General features: G+C 36.7%; 1 protein-coding gene across 1 annotated transcript in view; it reads left to right on the top strand.

Annotated features, from left to right (window-relative positions):
• LOC134528062 (E3 SUMO-protein ligase ZBED1) overlaps positions 1-21652 on the top strand; it is a 33276-nt gene extending 11624 nt beyond the window's left edge. Inside the window, exons 5-6 of the mRNA XM_063361278.1 lie at positions 1378-1586; positions 15182-21652. Of these exons, the coding sequence (XP_063217348.1) occupies positions 1378-1586; positions 15182-15507 (535 nt within the window). The 3' untranslated portion in view covers positions 15508-21652. The remainder of the gene's footprint in view (positions 1-1377; positions 1587-15181) is intronic.
• Positions 21653-23615: the final 1963 nt, after the last annotated feature.

Here is a 23615-nt window from a genome sequence, read left to right as displayed (position 1 = left end):
TAACTTTCACGAAATGAAAAATATATACAGCGCATACTTTTTGCATAATTAGCTGCCAAAGTTACATTTTTAGCGTTTTTGGGTTGTACAAATCAGGAGAATTTAATTTTTTGCACAGCTGAAACTTTTTACGTTTAACTGCAATGCCATTGGCTACTTCAAGAAATGGTTTGAATTTCTTTCAGAAAATATTAATTAATTTTACCTGGCATTTCAAAATTCTCAAATTTTTACGTTTTTGACAGCCAAAAAACATAAACCATATCATGAAGTAGCCAGTGGCATTGCAGTTAAACCTAAAAAGTTTCAGTTCTGCAATAAATTAAATTCTCCTTATTTGTACAACCCAAAAACGTTAAAAATGTAACTTTGGCAGCTAATTATGCAAAAAGTATGCACTGTATATATTTTTCATTTTGTGAAAGTTAAATAACTGAAAAAGTCTTAAAGTTGATCAGTGATTAATATAAATATAAAATCATGACCTAAAATGGGAGACACGCCCTTAAAGCTGTTACTTGTCTTATGTGGAAGTATATACTTGTGTTGCTGCTGTGTGGAGTCTGCACTTCCAGCCATGCGTAAACTGCAGTTAAACTAAGTTTGAATGGAAAGAGCTACTTTTAGAATAAAATTACTTACTCAATACAGCTATTACTTGTTATTTACCCTTTGTATCTACACTCACAACCTTCATGTGTTGGTGTGCTGTATTTGTCACACTTCACTTTGTGATATGGCCTTTTATTCTGTGCTGCAGGATTTAAAAGCAAGGTGGTTTCAACTGATCTCCCCTCTTTTGTTTTCATAAATCTGCTAGTCAAGTTCCAAGCCCAGACCCTTCCCCATATCTTTCTGCTGATGGGCTGTGGGCAGATATATACTTCGCCTTCTCGATCCTCTATTTCTCTATAATGGCTGTCAAGTCCTAGATTTCCAAATTCCCACATATTGCCTTTCCTACATCGTCATATAACTTTCTCTTCTGTTCGTTTTTAAGGCACAATTACAAGTTTAGTTCCCTTTTCAAACTTGCCAGGGTCACGTTCTAGTTTTGACCCAAAAATATTAAACATGATTCTGTTAAGTGTCGCACCTCAACACGCGAGTCTACGTATCTTAAACGTGTGACAAGTATTATTTTTAAACTTTTATTTGCAATATATTTTTTTTTTTAATTTCCTGTCCTAAGCATTAGTAGTTTACGTACACCACAAAGTTACCTAAAAGTAAAATCATCTAAAAATATATATATTTTTTTTTTCAAAGCTTGGAGCAAAAAAACTTACTTTGATGCGGAAGTTGAGTGTTTGGTATTGTGGGAAGTTCGGCCACCTTGACGTGCGAGCGTGCGCTGTGCGTGTCCCGGCGCGGCAGGTACAACGACCCGGCCGTGAGCAGCCTGCTTCACGTGGCCACCACGCTCGACCCGCGCTTCAAGATCCTGCCGTGCGAGGAGAACACCAAGGCCATGATGGAGCCCGTCAAGGAGCTGCTGACCAAGCTGGTGCAGAGCGGCACGAGCAAGGACAAGGACGACGGCCCCGGCTCCGACGAGTCGCCCAACAAGAAGGGCAGGCTCTCCGGTGAGTCCGTCTCCGTCCCCCACCGCCTTGTCGCGCGCATCCCTCCGCTATTGGACTAAAGGTGGCCACTTGTAGGCCGATTCACTATGCTACCTATTGCACTAGTTGGCACTACTGCTTATGCAGGGGTTGGTACCACAGGTAGAGAGGAGCGACAGTGTATGTGTCATGGCTGAGCTGTAAGAGATGTGTTACTTAGAGATGTGATGTTACCTGTAGCACAAGAGTAATAAATGAGTGAGTGTCAGTCGTGTACTATACGTATTCATTCAGTACCTGTAACACTACCAGTTCAGTTGGGTGCGATTCTCCTTCTGAACTGTTCCAAACAAGCTGGACAAAATGGAACTACAGCACAATAACATTATTTAATGTCGAGTAGTAAATATAGATGCAGATGGTGTTTAATTGCACGACTAATGAAAAATCAAACACTTACTCAATTGACAACTCAGCTATGGGAATTGATAACATCAAAAAACAGGCCAGCCTGGTTCACCGTGGCACACGTTTTTGACAGTCGCTCTGGGAAACAGTTTGCGCAATGTTAAGAATAAGAATTTCACACTGGAGACTTTGTGTGCGTGTGATCCGTGTCCATTATTAGGTAGTTTATGAAAAATTACCTGCTGCTTAAACCCCCCCTCTTTTGTGATCCAGGATAATGCTGGTAGGTAAGCCATGGCCCACTCAGACACTGGCTTGCCATGCTGACAGGGAATCTAAATGAATTTAAATATTATATGAAATAAGTAAATAACACATTGTTATGAAATTTATATTTATATATTTCAATTTCTATAAATGAGCAGGGTGTCTAAGGTCACAAAACAGTAATCAAACTGAAGGAATGGTCACTATAGGCAAGCAAAAGTCCCAAAATACATAAACAGTGACAATGCTGGAGGTCAAAAATTTTTATTTTTTGCAGCCATTTGCGAACTTGATTTTTTGCTTTTTGATACCTAATTATCCTTTATAGCAGCACATTAAATATAATTAGTTGGAGACAGTCTGCTTAAATTATCTCTGGAAATATTCTAGCTTTCTAAGATAATAATTGGCACTTTCCTATGTGAATAAGATCTATGTTGTATAATGTTCAATTTACATATTATATAAATGTTATTAAACAGTCCAAAAAAAAAGTCCTGAATTGGTTTACCTGGAGACATCTTAATGAGTTATGTTGTGATGATTATAGTGTTACGTATATAATGCTCAGCAGCTTTTTACTATGTTCTATCGCAAACTAAAGTTGAATGAAGTGAGGGAAAGGAATATTAATTAATACTTAAAAATACCAACAAAAAAAGCCATACAATTTTAAATTATTGAACTGACTTACTTTTTTTAAGTTGGCCACCCCTAATTAAAAAGCTTTTTTTTATTTATAAAGGTAAAGATTTCATTAGTTAACGTTAGTAAGTGTAGCACAGGTAAGATCTTAATTTTAAAGTTGCCACAATTCTCTGGGAACAAAAGGTGGATTTTCAGAACTTTATTTTGGTGAAATGCCATATATTTAGTTGTCATGGCAAAATTTCAGTATACTGGAAAACATGTCGCCTTTTAATTGACATCTCTGAAAATTCTTTTGCAGTCCGATTTTTTTCCTTCTTTTTTTAAGCCAATGTACCAGTGATATAATTGATAACAATCCAATTTAAATTTTTTTTCAAATAAATTCAATTAACTTGCAAAAACTTTTACATAAATACATATATGCGCATGACAGCCGAAACTGTAGGATTTCCCTCACACGGTGGTGTGTCATATCCAGGCAGCACAACACTAGCATGCAGTCTTAAGGCTTATTAGGCCCTCGGCTACGAGAATAAATTTCCGATGCTAACACATCTGTTGGCCGTTTTCAGAAACACAGGGCAAGAATGAGAAAAAAGTTCAACTGTTGTCCGTAGGACAGCGCGTCAGTCGAACCTTTCCTCCTCCCCACCTCCCACCACTCCCGGGTCTAATCTTTATCTTTGACACCAAACACTCGTGTTGATACCCGATTCTCAGAAATGCTGAGCTCGTCCCATCCCTGGTTGTCGTCCTCTACGTTGTTGCCAAACTGCAGACGGAGCGATAGAGTTGGAGTGCAGTCTACGGCATTTTCGGCTCTGTCAAAATGCCAAAGTGGCGCAAATTTATTTATTTAGTTATTTATTTATCGTCTTCATTGGTGGCGAAGTTAAGGCGGTAAGCCTTTTCTTACACTTAACCACTTTTCTGCAATTACATCAAATAGTGGAATATTAAAAATTAAGCATTATATACGCAGATGTTGACTAAATATTAAGAGAAAAAATTAAAATTTTAACTTAATGTTCAAATATTAACTATTACCAAAGATTCAACCATAACTAATTTAAAGTAATTAAAAATTAAGCATAGACATACATAAAAAGGGAAGTGATTAAACATACAGCAAATAGTATTTAAAAAAAAAAAAAAAAGGTGCTACTACATTAAAACCAGTCACTCGCACATTCACACACAGATTCAAGCAATAGGGTAGCGCCGATGGTTAGCAGGTGTTACAAAGATGTTTTTTCAGCCTGTACTTAAAGGAAGCTAGATTTTTTGTTTACCTTGTCGCTTGGTCTAGACAACCAACCTTTTTTTTATCAAGAAACTGAATAACGGTGTTAAAAGTAAGAAATCGTTGGCAAATTTGGTACAGACATCAAGAGTGGAGAAACACGGGTGAGTTAAAGCAACACCTATTATTTAAAACAGTTAGACAAATGGGTAAAGCTCTCAGGAACATTGTATTTAAATTTCTCTTAATGCGTAACAAAAAAGACACATTTCCGGAGAACAATCGCATATCCAAAAAAAATTGGTTGTCTGTAAAGTCGGTTTACGGACGATAGTTTAACGTGACGTCATAACAAAATATTGATGAAATGATTGCATACTTTTATGAATAAAATTGAATCATTTTTATTGAATTATCACTATTTTGTATGGATACAAAGAAGGAGTGAAATTAAATCTACAATTTAATTGATAAATTTACTTTTATTTGCACTCATTAATTCAAATATGTTTATTACTTTAACGAAGAGATTATTTTAACTATAACTTTTATACATGTTTGCTATTTAACTTCTTCCAATCTGTGTTATTCTGTTAAGGATAGGACGATGATAGGAAAAGTAAAAGTAGGAAACGAATGTGAGTGTTTCAAGTTTAATGTGCCTCGAAAAAGTTAAATCGATGATTGTTCCGATCGAGTGGAATAGAGATAGTTGCGGCGCAAGCGTACAATGAGCGTAACGGGACACAGCGAAACGGGACAATGTGCGTTACGGGCCTTTTTTTCGTGCGTGCAGCCGGCGTTCATCGATTTATTAGACGTTGCCACGTCAAAATAATTTATTCACGACTAATAAGTAGGGCCATGAAGTTCGCGAAAAAATTCTAATGCCCATTAGACCGCAAGAAGGTATGCCCACGCCAATGGTTTCCTCCTTGTGACTGGTGGCCGCCTGCAAGAGAAGACAGCCCTATTTCACCGTGCCGTTCAGAACTCTATGTTACTCCGCACCTTCAACTTTGATATCGATTCATATCAAAGTTGAAAAGTCAAAGCCCATAGAAACAAACACCTACTTCTAACATATACTTGGTCGGTTTAATGCAATATTTAAATGTACTCTGAATATTAAAATTTGAGTATAGGGTAATAAATTACTTACGGATTCTAGGGCGCCAATTTACCTTCATAAACTGTATATCATTGTCTTGTCCAGCCAAATCTACCATGAAATATAAATATTAACTTTGTCAGATCTATATTATTAACCACTATCTGGCCAGATTTCATTACAACCATATGAATACAAATTCCTGCATCATAGTCGATCAGCATATCTTAACACATAAATACTTATTTACATAACTTTTTAAGATAATACTAATATAAGATTTGATATTCAGATTTCCATCGGTGGAGATTAGCCAGTTTCAGTTTGTGATAAATTGAGTAGGTTAATAGATATATATCATATAATTAAGTCAAACAATATTATTCTGACTAAGCTCAGTGTGAGTAAAGCAATTGCAAGAATCTCTTTCTCTCTAGGGTACTCTAATAGGCTTTTAGTTAGTATAGAAATGAACTGAAGATTGACATTAAAATTGGTCAAACAAAGCATTCAACAAGGCAATTTAAGTTAGTTCAAGACAAGTAAATATGAAGTAATATGGGAAGGAATAATATCAATGTGTGGAGATGGAATTGGGAATATCACAAAATTACATAAACACTTTCAAAGTAAACATTTACAATACACTAACTTGAGTACACACCTTTTGATGATACATAAAATTGGACAATAAATTAATCAAAGGATAAATCGATGATTTTGTACGATGCTGTTCAAACGTCACGTACAAAAAGATGCGTCGCTGTACAAGCTGAGTTGAAACAGCTCACAGAACGATGGAAGAAAGTGGAAATTGCAAATATTTTCTTAATTCCTAAATGTTACTATCCGATTTCTACTTTCCTGACAATAGGTAAGGAAGTAATTTCTAAATAGTGTAGCAATGTGCCCACATGAGGGCTGTTTAATATAATTATGTTAATATAAAATATGTAAATATATGTAACTATAGAGAATATTAGTTCAGTTATAACCAGTTATTTGTGTGTTTTGCACGAGTGTTCCTAGAGAATTCCTTTCGTTTTGGTACTTTTAAATGGTTTCAACCAAAAGTTTGCAGTAAATGTTATTGAGTACAATTTAAACATGTTTTCAATTTAATGATAGGCCGATTCAGGTGTGTGTGTGTGTGTGTGTGTGTGTGTGTGTATATATATATATATATATATATATATATATATATATATATATATATATATATATATATATACAGTACACTCCCTATTTAACGCGGTTGTCGGGGGACATAACTTTTACCCGCGTTGTTGCATAACCGCGATGTTTCGATGTGACCAAGGTCAAAAGGCATAAAACACCGCCTGTGTTCTAATAGGTCGGCAAGCACGCACAGTATAGACGGCCCGCCTTTGTGCGGACTTTGCATCCGCAGTTTTCACTAAACGCGGGTGAAAAAATAAAAATAATAAATTGTAAATATAAATATTAAATGTTGAATTTTATTTTTTATTTTTCCGCATGCCGCGCACAGTTTGTCGCACGGCCTACGAGCGCGCCACACGCCGCCATACACACGTGCGGCACACAAGCTGCTGCCAGTCTCGTGGTGTCAGCCACAGTATCTGCTTCGTCTGAGTGTCCGTAACAAAGTAAGTGCAGTGTGTGCGGTTACACACGATTTTGTGGTCAAAGTCTTCTAAATAGAAAGGCCATAGTAATACTTCAAACCGAATATGAATCGCAAAGTACCGAGTTTGATTGACAAAATAAAAATTCTAGATTTACGTACTTACAAATAGCGTGTCTTTTGCAGAAGTATGCAGCAGATACGTGAAAAACTATTCTAGCATTCGTACAATATAAAATAAAGAATCGTCTATCGTGTAAAGTGGTTAAACTTTGTTATCCATGCTTACAGTAAATTATAAATGGTCACATGTGGGATACAAAAATTGCGCCAAAATAATTTTAGCGCAATCAGTGGCGCCGTATTAAAAAGTCTGTTAAACGTTGTCTTTACTTATTCCATCAAACGCTGTGTCGAGTTGCTGAGTGTATGTGGCTCAGATCGGCAAGTGTTATATTCCCCAGCCTCTGGTTAGAGGTCGGGAGGCCGCTACACATTAACATTTCTGGGGCTTGTTTACTACCTCACGGCAAACGTGGTACAGTATGGTTCACGTAAGTATTGGACCACTGGGAATTCCTCGGCAAAGATTAAAATTACGCTAGCTGATTTACTTTATTATTTAATGTTAAAACATTATACCAAAGTAAAAAGATGAACGTGTATAATACAACGAATAATATTACGTCTGTAGGTTCAAGTTGTAACAAAACATTTATATGTCTCCGCTTGTCAGCACACGTGACCACGAGAAGTGTGCAGACGGAAATGAGTGAACTACTCAAGGTCACCAAACTTCCCCCCTTTCGGCTTAATCGCCCCTCTCATCACTGGCGCTTATATTCCACTCCTCCCATCTACCCGGGTGTCTTGGTCGCATATTCTCGGCTCGCCTCTCCCCTCCCAGCGCTTGCCGTCAACCAAACCTATCCAAAATCAATCCCCAGCCGAGTCACGCTGGATAATGTCGCTGGACGGTAGGCTTTATCGGGTCCCCTGTCCGATGCTTTATTTGTGGGTTAAAAAAAATGTTAAGAACTAATGTTTCAGAAAATAACACTGGTCTGGATTGGATCATTATTTGAAAACACTACAAGATAGAGGAATAATGTACGGAGATATCTTGTTTAGAATTTCACTGCGGACATTTTCTACGCCTAGGCATTTTTCTGCCCGATGCTTAGTTTGTGAGTTACAACGCAAAATTATCCTAATCGGCTGTCAATCATTTATTCCATTATTATTACAGTAGAAACTCGTTAATCCGTGACGCGCTAATTCGGGAATCGGATAATCCGGGACGATTTAAAAGTGCAGAAAAAAAAGAGAAGTAAAAATTGTCAGCGCTTAAAATTAACGTCACGCGGGCCGGCGGCCGGCAAACACTGCAAGCCTTCGCATGGGCCGCCAAACTCTGCAACGCTGTTTGTACCGACCCTTTGTGTCGTCCCCCTTTCAGCTGTCACATTTGTCACTCTTTAAACTTGAGGGGGATGTCTTGACTTCTGCTTCCCGTCTCCCTTTGTTTGTTTCCACCCGCCAACGCACGGCAGGCGCCTGGCGAGTGACGTGTCTGGCTGGCATTCGGCTGGACGAAGTGGGAAGATTGAGAGGGAGGGGGGGGGGGGGGGTGCAAGATCAGCATGATCTTATCTTTCTCTCTTCGGCTGTTGTAAATGACCGTGAACTAATGGCTAGGCAGTGCTGTATTTTTTTAAGCCGAGACTAATTCGAAGACGGTCTTTACCGTGAACGGATTATCCGGGTTTATTACTTTTTTTTACAGGATTTTAATTAGCCGGGCATCGGCGGGTCCCAATTAACACGAATAATGGAGAGTTTACTATTTTTTATCCATCTGCTGCCAAGGCGCAGTAAGCCTCGGTAGATGTTACGTCACATGACCTTGGCCTTAACCCAGCTGCACGCCGGTATCTGAGAAGCTTGACAAGCCCTTCCGGGCTTTAATCGCTAGTCCGTGAAATTCGGTAATCCGTGATTATCTCGGTCCCGACCATCACGAATTAACGAGGTTCTACTGTGTTATTATTATTATTATTCATTTCTGATTGGGGGACATGGTTTGACCCGCGATATACCCGATTCCGCGATCTATCGGGGCGCGGTATACCGGGAGTTTACTGTATATATATATATATATATATATATATATATATATATATCTCTCTTTCATATTTTTTAAACAAAGGCATTTTTAAAATTTTACATTAATGTTACCTAAGCTCAACTCGTTAACGGAAACAATTTTTTACTTGTTTTCATTATTGTCATTATTTTCATTATTACTACATACAACTTGTCAAACGTTTTAACACAACTTGCACCAAACCCTATGCCTAAGCGTTTTTGAGTTATATTTTTTTCCGCTCACCCATTTGGTAATATTCCTCAAAAAATTAGCGACGATGTTTCGGTGGCGTGTGACGTAATACGTTAATGGCATAATCCACGAACTTTCTTAATCTTTGTCCTATTAATTCAGTACTACATATTTTAATATTCGTTCGAATGAAAGTCATTAATAATTTTCTGTTTACACAAATACGTTACATTGACTTCCTTTTATGTCCCCAATTCCCCCCTATCCCATCGCCGGTTAAACGTTTTTCATGAACAAACCTTAAACGCAATGTATTCAATAAAGAACAAAATTATTTCATGCATTGCCATAGATAAAATTTATTGCAAATACTTTTTGAATTGAGATATTTAAGATTGTATCTCACTTTGAAAGATGGTGCATAGAAAAACTCGAGTCAGTTGAAAAGCTACAAAAGAAAAAGGTCATTCCACAGTGCGTCACTATAATTAAACTGCTTAGTACACCTTGTATTGAATGCCTTACACTTGTATAACTAATTCATGTCATTTTGGATGTTATTATATTACCCGAAGTAACTAATAAATCCATTTATTTATCTCCATATCTTGCCTGGACCGCTCATATAACTGGACGCCGCACAGTGGGGCCAAATCCGAATTCCCTGGCCAAAAGTCAAATAGATTTGACAGTTGGCGCGAATGATCGTACTCGGGGGTTTTCGGGGTCGCTGAGTTCAAATCCATTGTTGTTACATCGAAATTCGAAATATTAACTTCGAAATTACTTCGAAAACGGCGAATATATGCCTTTGACGCAGGAAACTGTATTTGCTGGGTTTCTGAGGTCCCTAATTGTACATCTTTGAATGTTACGTCAAAATTTAATAACATTACTTCGAATTTTAATCAAAATTACTTCGAAAATACCACAACATTGATAGTAGCGTTAAAAAATTGTCCCCTGAATGATTTCGAGGTCGCTGAATTCAATTTGTTTATTTTTACATAAAATTCGAACTAGTTACTTCGAAACTACGTTGAAACAGCCAAAAAGAAGCGTTTGACGCAGAAAACGGGATTTGGTTGGGTTCCCAACAAAACTGATAGCAAATCTGTTAATGTTGCTTTCAAAATTCGAGATGACTTCTCCGCAATTTGTTCGGAATAACTTCGGAAGTGTCAAAACATTATTTGCACGTAAAAAGTAGAGCCTCTGGGTTTTTGAGGCTGCTTAATTCAAATACCATAAAACTTATTTTTAGCTCGCAGTTTTTACCTTTAATTGTGAAGTGGTCATTTGGAAATTGATTTGAAATATTGAAAAGCATAAGACTGACGAACAAAAACCGGATGTGATTAGGCTGAAGGCAGTGATTGCAAATTTCGACAGGAACTTTTCTTCTCCTCTCTGAACGCTGTCCAGCTTAGATTTAAATTTAGAGACCTCGCGGGCTACATCCTTTTTAATTTGTGCTCGTACCTTCTCCGATTTATCTTCTATGCCCGTGGCTCGCTCGACGAAGGTAAACGCGTGATAATGCTTTAAATTCCACATTGTTTGCACTTTAATGACTTTGTACAACTCAATCCTAGTTATAGAAAACATTTTGACTCGTAAAAACGCAGCCTACTAGCGTCATGCGCGACCTGCTCATTGCTACTGTCAAAAGACAACTGAATCCAGGCCCTTGCAAAAGGACAAACAAACAACGTTTCTCTGTTCACTCTTAGCTGAGTTTCGAAGTAAACAAACACCGCTGTATCACTGACCCGCCGCGTCAGCAAGTGATAGGCTGAATTTATCTTGCGCGCCGAGCACAGGTACAGTCGGTAATAAAAAAATAAGGAAAAAGTAATATCACAGAACGCCCGCGCAATTCACGCCAGTACGCAAAAGCAAACATAGATGTTTTGTTTATTACATTATCTATAATATAGTATTAACATTACGTAAGATAATATTATGAAAGAGTTGCAATTTGGTGTTAAGAAATAACAAAGGTATTGTTCTAATAGTTCAGTGTTTTGAAATTTCAATGGTTCCACGTTTATACATTTTGTGTTTGTTAATTTAATGATTATTACGGAACAATTACATGCATTTAAGTGAATAGAAATTACAATAATGCTGCCAGTTATCAATATCTTATGCAACAAGCATGTAGGTACTTATTACGCATTTAATTCTGTTAAATTATATTTGCAATAATAAGTGTGTGTGTGTATATATATATATGCTCGGTTATACCTTACTGTTTGTAAATAACTTTTTCCGTTGAGAATACGAAATTTCATGCTATATTGCTGTTTCATAGTTTCGCTAGTGTTTTGCTTATCATATTTTAACCAACATTTGTGACTTTTTTTCATTGAAATACAATTTTGAGAACATTTACTTGTGGCTAGAGTCGTTAACCTATTCCGTTTTGTTAGTTCGAAACTTTTAAATTTCTTCACTAGTCGTCAGCAACTTTGCGTAAGTTTGGAAATATTGTCCTGATTCCAAACGATAGATAAGGAAGTATCAAATAATAGCGTAGCTGTGTGCACAAATGAAATAATGTACATAGGCCCTATCTTAAAATATTTAAATAATGTAAGTTTTGTCTGAACCAATTATATTCGTATTGTGTACGAGTCGTATAAAATTTACTTTCATTGGGTACTATTAAATTATTTCAACAAAAATTTTGTACCTATTGTTCTTGAGTACAAGTTACAACCTGCTATGTACAATTTAATAATAGGCAAATCATGAAATAATTTATATATATTTTTTGGATTCCTAAATAATTTATTTTTAAGAAATAAATGCATTTTTAAAAGTTTACAGTAATGTTACCTAATATAAAATAGTTATCGAATTATTTTTCCACATAATTCCACTATTTCACATTAGCTTATTACTTTATATATCTTGTCAAACTTTTTCAAACAACTCGCACAACATCCTAAATCTGTGCGTTCTCGAGCTATATTTTTCCCACTTTGCCAATTGGTAATATTCCCCTATAAATTAGCAACAATGTTTCGGTGGCGTGTAACATCATGCGCGCATAGTGTAAAGCCCGTATCAGACGATGGAAAGTTTCGTTTGGATTCCGCTAGAAGCTTCCAACAAAACTGCTAGCTGACAGCTAGAAAGGTATGTTTCTCTGAAAGAAACTATCACACACACGGCCTAATTCACTCGTGGTGAAATTTAATTGAAATGAAATTAAATAATGTTCAAAATCCATCACGTTTTAAAAATATATAAACTATGTTTTATCTTCTACCTACAACATATCTCGTAATTTTAATATAGGCCTATGTCTAACTATACGATGGTCCAACTAGTTGAGTATTTAAAATTCACTTCAAATACTCTTATTAACATTCATAAAACGATCGAAAATGGGTGAGCATTTACATTACAAGTTTCAACAACAAAAGTTTTCGAATAATGCTTGCCGTAACTGCTTAGATTTCATTAGAAATTTATGTTCACCATTATTTTCAAACAATCAAAACATTTCAGTTCCTCCAAAGTTAATTACAGATTTAAAAACTAGGGGCATTCATTCTGATTGGTTAAAATATTCATCAAGTACGAAACTATCCACAAATTCGAACACGGCCGATTAAAAAAACATCCATGAAAACGGACAGCGCTCTGCTATTTCAACTCCTAAACCATCATACTAGCTGGCATGGATGACCTTCCAAGGAAACTGCCATCGTGTGATACGGGCTTAAGTCGTGAACATTCTTACTTCTTTTTTCTATTAAAATTGTACTATTTATATATAATATACACACCACCTTCCCTTCCCTGTGTCAATGCTTATCATAAATAATACTTAATTAAAAAACACTGTACTCAATCAAGAACACGGCTATGATGAATCAAGTAAAGTTTACTGCCATTTTTTTTTTTGCATTAAGAGTTCTGAGGTTGTATTTCACTTTGAAATATGGCGCATGGAGTGACTCGAGTCATTTGAAAATCTGCAAAGAAAAAATGTCCTTTCCAAACTGACATTATAATTGAACTGATTAGTACATATTTTTTTATTGAATGTCTTACACTTTTAGTATAACTAATTCATCTCATAACCATGTATATCTGACGAAGAAATTTCAGATGTTGCTTAGCATTAGGCCTATAGTTTTAAATTTAACCAATAAATACATTTATTTATTTACAGTTTTTGTGGGTTTGTCTCTTCCCTTTCCCCCTCCAGATGGACCCGTACAATATCTCGATATCAGACATATCATTACTACTTATCACAATATGTAAAAAAATAACTCTTACAGCAATGTAAAACATAAAACGATTCTAAGCAAATACAAAAGACGATAAAATTATCGAAGCAAGAAAAAAACCATTGCTTTTCCTTCATAAACTTATTTTTTTATTTGTTTTTGAACTTCAATCGATAACCTAAGTAATGAACGCAATGACTGATACAAAAATTTAATTGGTGTTTATTTAGTTAATTGTTTGGTGTAAGCTGTAAGTTTTCGCGATATCACACATATTTGACTTGTTAATTAGTTCATTATAAACTCTTCTCATTACCCGTTGCAAATTACGACCTCACACAAGATTAGTAAAAACTATTTTATATGCACAACGCCCCGTGCCCAGTATCGCTCGGAACTGCCACTTGCCTTTCAGCAGTCTAGCCCTCGGCCGTACAGGCTCGTGACTGAGCTGTCCCGCTACAAGGACATCAGGCAACGCTGTTCTGTGCATTCCCTACCTTCCACCCCTCCCTCCAACCCGTCCACACATTATCGCAAGCGAACAGACTAAGTGATTCACCACCACCGACAGCGCGTCATGTTACAGTCTGGCTCCATTCAAACAACCAAGGTGAGGGGGCAGAGGGTGAAGGCGTGGCGAGTCCAAGTAGTTCTTCTCTTTGGCGCGAGAGGGCTGCACTGCACGGTATTTGAATGTTAGATCTGTTTGAAGAATGCAAGCCTTTATCTTAGCATCTCCAGCAAATAATTGAAGGAATTAAACTTCAGAATCCATGAATATATGTATTCGTTAAATGCTGAAGAATACTCTGAGCTAAAGTTTTTCTAACATTTTGATACATAACTCATTTTAATTTAGTGTTGAAAGTTGTTGATTCTCAACTTGAAAAAGGAGATTTACAGAGGCATTTAAAACTAGATATTTTTACATTTTAAAGCACTATTTAAAGAAAATCATTATCTCATGGCATTCCATATACTTTATTCTTAATAAAAATAAAGTTTCTATAAGAAAATTTTTCACCTGCTTAAAGCTGGAGTTTCCAGCAAAGTATGAGTCAAATAACAATTAAAATGCTTAAAAAATATATAAAAAAAATGCTAATAAATTTTTTTGTTAAAAGAACATACACTTTTAATGTAATAAACACTTGAACGCAAGGCAAGCATTATCTGAGCACATTTAACTTAGGGATCAATACCCCTTAAGGCGCATATATACACGCTGCTAGAAACTTGCATTCCAGCAGCCAATATTGTATTCTCTGCTCAGTCATTTGCCTTCATTATTGGAACTTATAAAAAAAAAAGTTGTACTCGCCAATTTGAAAAGCTCGTTCACCAGCAGAACTGTCGGGTAGATGCGTCACGGCAGACGCAGCCGGCACATGGTATTTAGTTTGGTCAAGTTCCGATGTGGTGATGTGTGCATTTTAGCCTATGCTACGTTAAAAAATGAAACTTCAAAAATTTTGTAATTTTAACAAAAGTACCGGTATCTTATTTGTCGGACCACCGTTTACAAAGAAGCTCACATTCCTTTTGTTTTCATCAACATTTTTGTAAGTTAATGTTGTGCCATCGGCATGAGACAAGATTCAGTCCACAGGATGTTGTTATAAAAACATTAAGTGCACTAAATGTTTAAGTTTATAAATACGGGAAAGAAAACCTTTGTCGGCCGAAGTGAGAACGATGTGGGACGGGGTGAAAGCGTGGCTGGCCGTGCGCAGGGATGGAGTTCCTGCTGGGCGACCTGTGCTGCGCCAAGGCGGGCGTGCCGGCCGAGGAGCGCGCCAGCCTGGAGCTGGTGCAGTACCACAGCGAGAGCACGGCCTCCCTCGACCACTGCCCCCTGCAGTGGTGGGCCAAGTCCTCCCTCAAGTGCCCCAACCTGGCGCGGCTGGCCCGCCGCTACAACTGCGTGCCCGCCGCCGCCTGCCCCCCTCACCGCATCCCCGTGGAGGCCCAGGTGCTGCACGACCTGCGGCGGGCCAGCCTGGCGCCCGAGATCGTCGACAAGCTGCTCTTCCTGCACGGCAACCACATCATGTCCTAGCGCGGGTTCCTTGCGCCGGCGTCGTGCTCTGTTGGTGATGGGTTGGCTGTGTGGTGGTACCCCGTCATTCTGGTCCTCCGAGAGAACAATCTTAGCGATTTTTAAATATTTTTACTGTAACTTTATACCCTTTGTTTCTGACATTATGCCGCATCTTCACACTTCAGCGTGTAATCACTGGGATAGGAAAAGCAGCTGATTATTTTCACGCCTGGTGTAATCAGAATTGCAGATTTGAAAAATTTCCTATTTTTTGGTCTTACGCCTTCTGAGCCATACATGGCAGAGAGCAGGCTCTCCCATTAAGTATCTTGACTACCAGAGAAAAAAAAAGTATTTAATTTGCGATGTAAAAAAGGCCTGGAGACGAGGTTAGGCAATTTGAAATGACCTTATCGTGAATTAAAGACAACTTCGAATATTAAAAAAGTTATGTGGAATGTATGATTATGTATGTATCTGGAATGCAAGAAAATATTTTTTTTTTTTTGTTTTCCAGTGCATGAAGTTGAGATTTTTTTACTACAATCAGCAGTATATATTTAGTTGCGCAAGCATTATGTAATGTTAAAAACATAATTGCAAAAACTCATAACATTTGAGAAGTTTGGGGGTGACATTTAGTTCATGCCATTGTTTAATTTTTTTTTTTTTTTTTTTCTCAGCTTCTGGGTCAAGACCATGTTTATTTTGAGTTGGCGCGATATCCAGCACTTCTGCAAGTCCTGTCGCAGTCATTTCCAAGTATAGTGTGCGATGAAAGTCCTGATGTGACACCTGGTCTTGCCATTGAGTTGGGGACGAGGACTGTAGGATATCTGACCTGTTAGGCTCGTTCTTCAACGGCACCAGAACATAAATGGATCATGTAAGTGGTGACGGATCTCCTGGGACATTTCACTACCGCTGCTTCCACAATGCACGGAAACGTAACAAATTGCCGCCAATCAGATTGCATTTCTAAAGTTAAGAAATATTAATTTAATTAAAAAATATATTATGCTTCAAGATTGTAACATTGGCAGAATTTACTACACGTATGATAAAAATAAACTTCTTATTCTTGTGATTGAAACAATTTTTAACGTATTTAGACCATAAACGAACATGGCTATCACCGCAGCCAAACACTCTGCTTCTATCTGTCGGACGGAGCAACGTAAACGGTAGAGCTCAGCATTGCTGAGCTATTCCGTATGGGTCCGTCTTCATCTGCGGCTATTGTAGAAACTCTGTTCCGTGATATCCGTCTCCGTTTACGTGATCCGTATCTGTTTCCGAGTCAGTGCAGAAAAGGCCTGAGAGATGACTGCAGGTTTCAGCTGTAGCGGCATGGGATTGAATAGGTTATAGTTTAGAACTGTGGGTAAATGTAGGGTACCAAATTTATTACATGACATTTATTCATTCTCGTGTGTACGTTTGTGCGTGTGATATCCTTTTATTTGTCATTTTGCAGTCTTGGTAACCTTATATTGGCTTTAGATAGTCTTATACTTAATGATGTCCTATATTTGAGAGCATTTTGTATTTTACAGCATTTTATGTCCAAAAACATACAATATTACTTTGATTGATTTTCTGACAATAATAGTTTTGATTCATTAAACACAAAAATATTCATGCTGATAATGTTTACTACGAAAATATCATCTAATTCAAAAATTATCATTACAATTTTCAAGAATTTAGTTTAATATTTACAGCAAAAATGTACTTCACACGTGTTTGAGCTATGGATTACTGTCCATGCGTTTTAGTTTTGATGTGTCTTCTAGCTTTGCACTAATGATGCTGTAACTGCTGTACCATGTTTGATTGCACAACATTGCACAGCTGTGCCTTAATTTGGTTATTTTACACCTTAAATGGAAACATACATATACTTACTTACAACTTGTCAAAATCCACATTTCATAATATTAGATTAATTTAGGTTTTAATTCTCATGCCTTATAGTTAGTACCTACAATATAGGTAACAGTTTCAATTAGGTGTTGTTTAAAAACACATTTATTTTTATTATATTTTAACCTTAAAAGTCTTAAAATTTTAAATCAACTGTATTTCTTGAGAAATGAATTTTTGAAATTCTGGAAATACAATGCACTAGCCCATTTATAAAAAAAAAAATTTTTTAAACATCAAATTTTTATTAGCACAAATATCTGGATATTCTAATGTTCCCACACTTCTAACTTCCTACCTATTTAATGCAGTAGCTAATGTGTTAAAGTGTAGCATAGGTTGTTAAAGTACCTATAGCATGTGTTAACTTTTTTGCTCAGCTACCATGAATAAAATTAATAGATATGTAATTAGAATCCGATTGCCTATTAGAGACCTTTGAGAGTACATCTAAGAATTCTGATTGGTAAGATACGTGAGCCAACCCATCACTAATTTAAATTCAGACAAGCATATTAGTGTTAGACCAAAATACAAAAAGGTTTTCTCTTTATACTTTGTATGGACACCATTATTATTGGTTCATAGCTGCCAAACCAAAATGTGTAGTTCATCGCAAACATTACTAGTTAAATACTTAAGTGTACCAATGATGTGAATGTAGTTTATATTTTTTTAAAGTTAAGGTAATGATAATGACTAATGAGTCTGGATCTGATTAAAGATCAGATACATTTAGAAGTATCTTTGCAGGGTGCAACTTTTGTTAGCCAGCTATTTGAATCTGCTGACAGGTGCCATGACTTCATTGTGTAGAAAATGTTTTATGCTGCATACTTATACAGTGTCAGTAAAAATTAATGTATATAATTTTTGTGAATACTTTATAAGGATCTTGGATTTCGATTTAGTCAAGTTTTAGTACCTGTGTAAATGTAATTGAACAATACATTGAACTTCCAGTAATTTGTAGTGTGTAATAGTGTTAAATTGTTTCTTTTATAAACTTTCCTAATGTAATTTGAAAAAATTATATTTTCGAAACAGGACATTGTATGGCCAATTTAAAAATTTTATTTACCTGGCTTCATGAGAAAGTAAGAAAAGAGTGATCTATATTTTCACTTAAAATTTTAATACAAATCTGCAAAGTATAAATTATTCCCTTATTGTATCTGAACACTGTAACTCAGCTTTGTTTTTTAGTGGAATATGTGAGAATTTTCAGTTTTCAATGCTGGGAGAACCTGAATATTTTTAGGCTTAAACTGAAAACCTTCTTGATGATTAAGTTATATTGAACTAGAACTCAAACCAAATTTTTCTGAAATACTATGTATGGGTCACCATCAAATTTCTCTGTTTGTCATCAATAATCACCCCCAATACTCTAGTTTCTCATCCACAATATTCATGTTTGTTACTTTTACTTATTTTCAACTTGAGGTATAAATGATAATGAATGAAGTATGCCAGGGTATCGAAGTTGATTGATAAGAAAAACAGTGGAATCCAAAGACGGAATATAACAGAGCAAATTAAGTCAGAACTTTTACTTTATACTTAAACCATGAACAATCATGTAAACAGAACCAACATGGCATGTTTTAAAATTTTCGTCAAAAGCTAAGAATAGATAGTCTGGTCCAATACGTTTGTCCAAATATGTATGGACTTTATAAAAACTTTACTGAATGCAATAAATATAAACATAAATCAAATCCAAATCATATTTTGCACTAAATTGGTACTATATTGATACCATATTCAGTGGCGGTTATTGCATTAGAGCACACTCGCACGTGAACCCCCTCGCCTCATTTAAATAGGCGCCTACTGTAATACTTAAATATCATACACATCGAATAATATATAAATGCAACCCATTTGGTCTTATAACCATTAGCAATATTTTCCAAAACCGCCGCTATATAGTAAGCGCAGCTTGCTGGGATCGCACGTGCGATGGAGGCTAGGCGGGCGACGGCGCGCCGCTCGGCTCGGAGCGACGTAGTGGGGGTAGCTCCCCATAAGCCAGCCTAGGAGCACAGTCCAGTCGTGCGCAACACTATCCTGTGCGCGGCGCGACATTTCTTGTCCTGTTTCTCCCATTTTGGCTCGCTCTTCGAGAATGATGACGGCAGTGTTTGTCACGTGTTATTGTTCTTCTTTAGTGCGTTTAGTGCGACGTTTAAAAAGTTTGTTTTAACTACTAAGTTAAGTTACTCGTTATGGCCTTGAGTAAGTTAACAGTCTCGGACATAAAAACACTGGTGTTTCTAATTTGTCATTGGAAAGGAAAATCGAAATAAAACAAGCAGGCAGGCCAATGCCTAAACTTATTATAGTGCAAGTGACTAAGTCAAAAAATAGGGAGTTCAGGAGAGAATTTAAGCAGGACATTTACGAGAAAAACCTCGTGGATCTGTGGATGCGAAGAAACCAACCGGCTCTATTGTTTTCCCTGCCTGCTCTTCGCGAAACGAAGTGATGAATCTAGTTCTGTAGGTTTTGGCGTCTCAGATTTGTCTCACTTAAGTCAAAAAATAATGAAGCATGAGAGTGCAGAAACACATTTGAATTCCGTCCGGGAGTTTCATCTTTTGGGGGAATTAGACATTCGCCAACAACTTGATTGTGCCTACCGTTTAAACATTAAACAACATAACGAGCAAGTTACAAAAAACGTTATGTCTTGTCTAAAATTATAGATTGTATAAACATTTGCAGGGCGTTTGAACTCGCACTGCGAGGTCACGACGAGACAAAAAATCTGCTAATCCTGGAATTTTTAGAGGGTTAGTTAATTTTTCAGCAGAGTTAGACAAATCTTTGAAAGACCACCTTGCAAATGCCACTGTTTTCAAAGGGACTTGTAAAGAAATCCAAAACGATTTGCTAGATTGTATGCTTAAAGTCTGCCAAGAATACATCAAAAAATAAATTTCATGTGCAAGTTTTGTTTCAGTGATTGCAGACGAAACGACAGACATATCATCTTTATTCCAATTGGTTATAGTTTTTCGCTATGTGTTACCTAACGGGCAAGCAGTATAACGATTCTGGCAATTTGTAAATCCTCCAGGACATGATGCTGCGTCAATCGCAGATTGTATTCGCATTGTTTTGGAAAGTATTGTTGACAAACCCGAGAAATTGATATCTCAGAGTTATGATGGAGCTAGTGTAATGAGTGGGCATCACAATGGTGTTCAGGCCATTATTGCACATTACGTGCATTGTTATGCGCATCAGTTGAATTTAATTGTGGCACAATCTACAAGCCAAAACCAACAAGTCCGTGTATTCTTTTCCAATTTGAGTGATATAACTAACTTCTTTAGCCACTCACACAGAGAATCTCTGTTCTTGATGGCGTTGTTGGCGGGAGAATTCCTCGTGCTTCTTCTACAAGATGGAATTTTAAGAGCCCTATGTACTGTTAACACGGTGTACAAGTACAGAAAACAACTGATTGAATGCATGAACAAAATTGAGTCGTCATGCAAGCAGTCAACAACAATCAACCAGTCGGGAGCTATTCGGCATATGTTGAATGATCCAGTGTTTTTATTTTGGCTGACAGTTTTTCACAATATAATGCCGCACGTAGACATTTTGTTTAATCAGCTACAAAAAAGGAGCATCGATGCCGATAAAGTCAAGAAACATGTTGACAGTTTTCGACTTTCATTTGAGAAAGAAAGAGAGAATATGGATAAAGTGAGAATGCGAACTGAAATGTCGGTGCCAGAGCAGCATAGCATTCTAAAAAAAGAAAGTGGAAGATGTTCATGTAAATAGAACTGTTGCAGCCAAGGAAGTATGTGATGTGATTACTAATCAAGTAAAGGAGAGGTTTTCTTTCACAACATATTATTCTGCGGTATGCCTTTTTGATCACGTCCGGACCACCCGCTTCAAAAAAAAAGGGGGAGGGGGGTTCGGTGATTCTTTATATAAAGAGCCCAATGCTGTGAACCCCCATTTTCAAAAGGCACCAGCCGCCACTGACCATATTGTCACAAAGATAGGCCAAAACCCCTTCCCTAATAATCTTGATACTAGATAAATATGTATTTTTATACTGAGTTTTAACATTAATTGCCACTTTATTTAATTTTTTTAATGAAAGTTATTGAAGTGATTTTGATTAACTATTACGTATATTAATAAATTATAAATTTGGTTCCTCTTGTTTGCAAATTTCTTAAAAATGATATAGTACACAAAGAAGAAAAAAGAAGTATTAATTTAACCCATCACTTTGCTGCATCATAAAAAGAAAAACTAATAAATTTTAGAAGTTGCTTCTTAAGAAGTTTTTCTTCTTAAAAAATTTAAATAATTTAACTACTTGTCCTAAGATTATAATGCAATTTAATCCTATAAGTAAGTTTTCCTGTCTAATACGTTTTATTCTTTTAATCCCTAGTAACTTCGGAACAGTTTTACTAATAATGTTTGTTTTACTCACAGCACAGTATTTTGTTTTATCATTAATAATAAACATAGTATCCTTGCAATAAATGTTCATAGTGTGTGTATATGAGTGTTAATTTTTTATATTTTTTTTCACTTGGTGGTTGCAATTATACACACACTATATTTTAAGATTGCTAAGATCAGTAAAAAAAAAAGTTTGCGTGGACATGTGTGCATGTGTGTGTGGGCACACACACACATATATATACATATTCATATAGCATTTGTTTTCCAACTAAAATCAGTAAATAAAACCTGAGAGAGGGGGGGGGGGGCCGTGTTTATGGCCTATATTCATATATTCAGACCAATACAGTATTTAGAAAATAAATAATCAATTTAATGATTTATTAATGCATTATATTGTACTTGATGTACATCAGTGAGATTTAGTATTTTTGTTTTCAAAATTGAACAAATAAATTTACTTGCTAAGAGACACACATTCCTGCATCTCAAAATTATGTTAGTGGCATTAAAATTATTTTATAGCTATAGTGTTCTGTAGTATCTATTAGTATAATTTTTTTTCCTAAACCAAATTGGTTTTTAAGAAATTATACAGTACATTTGATTTAACTGTATGTCATAGAGAAACAACAAGAAAGAACAAGACATAAACACAAAGAAAACCAGCCATTTTCAATGTTAAACACATAAGACAGCACAGAGAAGATTTTGTGGAAGAAATTAGACAGCGAAAATATCACTGTGTGGACAAACGGTGGGCTGACAATGACGAGACAGTTGTAACAAAGCAGACAAACAAAATACAGTCAAACCTCTCTAAAACGACCCCTCACGGTTCCCAGGAATAGGGTCTTAATAGAGAGAGAGGGGGGGGGGGGGGTCGTAATAGATGTTTTCCGAAATTTTCAGTTTATTTCACCCCCCCCCCCCTTCCCCCCCAACCCAAACCGCTACTCGCTAAGAAACTAGCCGTACAATGGCCAGGATGCTGTCACTCACAATGCTAGATGGCTTTGCTTTAAACCCACTTCAACCTTCATTACAAGTCTGTCGCCCTACAGGCCACCTCTAAAGAAAATATGTCAAAAGACAGTTTATTTTTACTGGTTTGTTTACATGTACATTTTCTGCTTGCCGTAGTTAAATACACTAACCCCGGATTTAACGAAGCAGTGATTTTACGAATACATTCTCGGGAACCGTCAAAAAATTGGACATTTTGACCAAAATGTGAAAATCAGGAAAAATAAATTTAAAAAAAACGAAATGAAAGATCATTAAAATCTGTTAATTTTAACACACAGCATATTTTTGTGTCGGCTTTAATACTTCCAATAATGTTCATGTAAGAATAACAAAAAAAATAATGGGACATTTCCTTTAAAAATATGGCAGCGGTAGGTTCTGCAACGCGAGTGGGCACACACGAAGCTCGCCCGGCTGGCTGGCGGCAGCGGCTTCATGACGCATAAGCTCACCCCTCCCTCCCCTCGTTAACATTCTTCAAGGCTAGCTCATCCCTCCCAGACACACAAACCATCTAGTGTCCTCCCTTATAACACCCCAACTTCGCTTCTTTTGAAAAACCTTCAGTGAGCAAATGCTCTTTTCACCCTCTCTTCTCCCATAAAATTTGGCTATTATGAATGGGGTACTAAAGCGGTGAGGGAGAGGTAAGATCGTTGTAAATATTTTCGGACCCCTCCCCCTCCCCCCCCCCCCCCCCCCCCCTCAAACACGCCCAA

This window comes from Bacillus rossius, chromosome 1 (assembly GCF_032445375.1).
Source record: "Bacillus rossius redtenbacheri isolate Brsri chromosome 1, Brsri_v3, whole genome shotgun sequence".
Lineage (NCBI taxonomy): Eukaryota > Metazoa > Arthropoda > Insecta > Phasmatodea > Bacillidae > Bacillus > Bacillus rossius.
The sequence above is the reverse complement of the archived record's forward strand: the minus strand, read 5'-3'. Positions and strand labels throughout refer to the sequence as shown.